Source organism: Alligator sinensis, unplaced genomic scaffold, assembly GCF_000455745.1.
Source record: "Alligator sinensis unplaced genomic scaffold, ASM45574v1 scaffold280_1, whole genome shotgun sequence".
NCBI classification, from domain to species: domain Eukaryota; kingdom Metazoa; phylum Chordata; order Crocodylia; family Alligatoridae; genus Alligator; species Alligator sinensis.
Window position 1 is genome coordinate 2,525,128 of NW_005841835.1, and position 2,673 is coordinate 2,527,800.

The window sequence follows — 2,673 nt, forward strand, 5'->3', positions numbered from 1 at the left end:
GGCGGCTAGTAAAGCGACCAAAACGCTGGCTTGCATCCATAGATGCTTCTCAAGCAAATCCCGGGACGTCATTCTCCCCTTGTACTGGGCCTTAGTGAGGCTGCAGCTGGAGTACTGCGTCCAGTTTTGGGCTCCACAATTCAAAAAGGATGTGGAGAAGCTTGAGAGAGTCCAGAGAAGAGCCACGCGCATGATCAGAGGTCAGGGAAGCAGACCCTACGATGACAGGCTGAGAGCCCTGGGGCTCTTTAGCCTGAAAAAGCGCAGGCTCAGGGGTGATCTGATGGCCACCTACAAGTTTATCAGGGGTGACCACCAGCATCTGGGGTAACGTTTGTTCACCAGAGCGCCCCAAGGGATGACGAGGTCGAATGGTCACAAACTACTTCAAGATCGTTTCAGGCTGGACATAAGGAAGAACTTCTTTATTGTCCGAGTCCCCAAGGTCTGGAACAGCCTGCCACCAGAGGTGGTTCAAGCGCCTTCATTGAACACCTTCAAGATGAAACTGGATGCTTATCTTGCTGGGATCCTATGACCCCAGCTGACTTCCTGCCCTTTGGGCGGGGGGCTGGACTCGATGATCTTCCGAGGTCCCTTCCAGCCCTGATGTCTATGAAATCTATGAAGTCATGGAAAGCCTCTCAGAGACTTCACTGAGCCATTTGGATCAGGTTCTTATTGGGTTATTATTTTCTATTTCCCAGTTGATATTTTGATAGTTAATTTGGCAGTAGTAGTAACTTGCACTTCTCTGGTTCTCTATTTGCCTTGTTGCACTAAGATAGAAACAATAAGTGAATATGGTATGAAAGATGTTGTTTGTTCCCTTTTTAAATTTAATATTCAACATTTGGCAATTAAAACACCCCCAAACTCCAGACTTCCAAAATATATAAAATTATCTCTCAACACTGGGAATTGTTGCAGAATACATTAAAATTTAAAGGACAGTAGCTTCGGTTTTTGCCTGAATGTATGCAAATATATGACAATGTATGCAAATTTTATAATCTACTGTTCTTTTGACAGTATATTTTGTCAATTATATGCTTGTAAAATCCTTCTAAAATATTAAACTATTAATAAATTGTTTTATTAGGCTTGATTAATATATGTTATAATCTAATAAATCTTAACATTTTTCCTTTGTCTTGTAGGAGTCCGGAGCACCTATTCTTACAGATGATGTCAGCCTGCAGGTCTTCATGGATCATCTGAAGAAACTTGCTGTCTCTAGTGCTGCCTGAAATTCTGCAACATACTAAAGACATTGACAAGCTGAAGCCATATTTAATTTTTAGTTTTCATTTACCCTTTTCATTGCGTCTGCAAACAGAATGCTCTGATATGCATAAGCTGCCTAACTAGATTCAAAATGGTGTTGTTTTCAAGTTAAAGCATTTGTTATCACCAAATGTCTTAATGCAAAGTGCAGTTTCTAAAAATGACATATAGGAGGTTAAATTGGAATATAATCAGAGGAAAAAGAACAAAATCTTTTTGGTTACTATGATATTATAATTATTTTAGACCATTAATGATAACTCTCTCTCTGTATTTTTTTTAAAATGGTCATGTGTATGATTCTGCCTTGCACTACAAAGATGTTAAACATTACAAAGGAAATCTATAATGGCACTAGCACTCGTTTGCCTGGTGCCTAGTTTTGTTTACTCATTTTTAACAGAGAGGAAACAAAAGCAGCAGCAAAAAGCATATGGAATAATATAAATTCATTATTTTGATTTTGTCCACAGAGCATTTCTTTTCTGCAATAGTCAGTCATATGTTCATGTGTAGTCATTCTTTAGAAAAAATATTTTCTTTCAAGTATTCAAATACCAATGATTTTTGGTTACAAATTATTGTATCTGATTTTTGTTTAAATAGTTTGAATACAGTTGACAAATTTTAAAATAAGCTCTTGTCCAAAGCTTAAAGCTTAGAATCCACACGTTATATCTTTGACAAAAAACATACTTATTAGTAGTATCAAGCACTACCGTATATAAACAAAATTCAAAGCAGAGGACAAAAATAAATATCTGATACTTTTTAAGCTCGGTTAAAGAAAAAGCCTACACTATAGATGTGAAGTGACTGGAAATGTAGTCTTGACTTGTTTCAGCAAGTACATAATTTTTTCTAAAATATTCAGATTATTTTTTTATTATAGCCTTATATTATACTAATTCATGACACTACACATACTTTCTTGCTTCTGCTTCCTTTTGGTTATATAAACCCAGTAGGCTGCAATTCTTGTTGAAACAGTATTATATAGTATATGCTGTGATTGTAATAAATTTGATATCCAGTTTTTGCTTGATTTTTCTTGTAAATGAAGATGCATACACATTTACTGTTTTAAAGTTTACATATGGAACAGATGTTTACATTGTTAATACTATTTTGACAGATAATAGACAAGTAGATATGTGAATTGTGGTGATGGATAAGAACAGTTTGTGCAGTTATTGAAGGAAGAGAAAACATTTTGACATAGAAATCCAGTCATAAGCTCCTGAGATAGGTATGAATTTTCTCTTGTTTGTAAATTCTGCATTACTTGATGAAATCAGTTGTTCTGTTTCATTCTGTAATTTTCTTTTATCTAAAGGAGATACAAATAAAGTATACATTTCTCTCACTTTTGTAGTTAAGCATTGG

General features: G+C 35.6%; 1 protein-coding gene across 3 annotated transcripts in view; it reads left to right on the forward strand.

Annotated features, from left to right (window-relative positions):
* The window catches only part of SEC23A (Sec23 homolog A, coat complex II component), a 57,118-nt gene extending 55,351 nt beyond the window's left edge, over positions 1-1,767 (forward strand). For 2 of the 3 annotated variants that reach the window (XM_025201409.1, XM_025201411.1), the window contains exon 20: positions 1,161-1,250. In XM_025201409.1, the coding sequence (XP_025057194.1) occupies positions 1,161-1,250 (90 nt within the window). Of the gene's footprint in view, positions 1-1,160 lie in introns of all 3 variants that reach the window. The other variant, XM_025201402.1, reaches the window with a different exon arrangement.
* Positions 1,768-2,673: the final 906 nt, after the last annotated feature.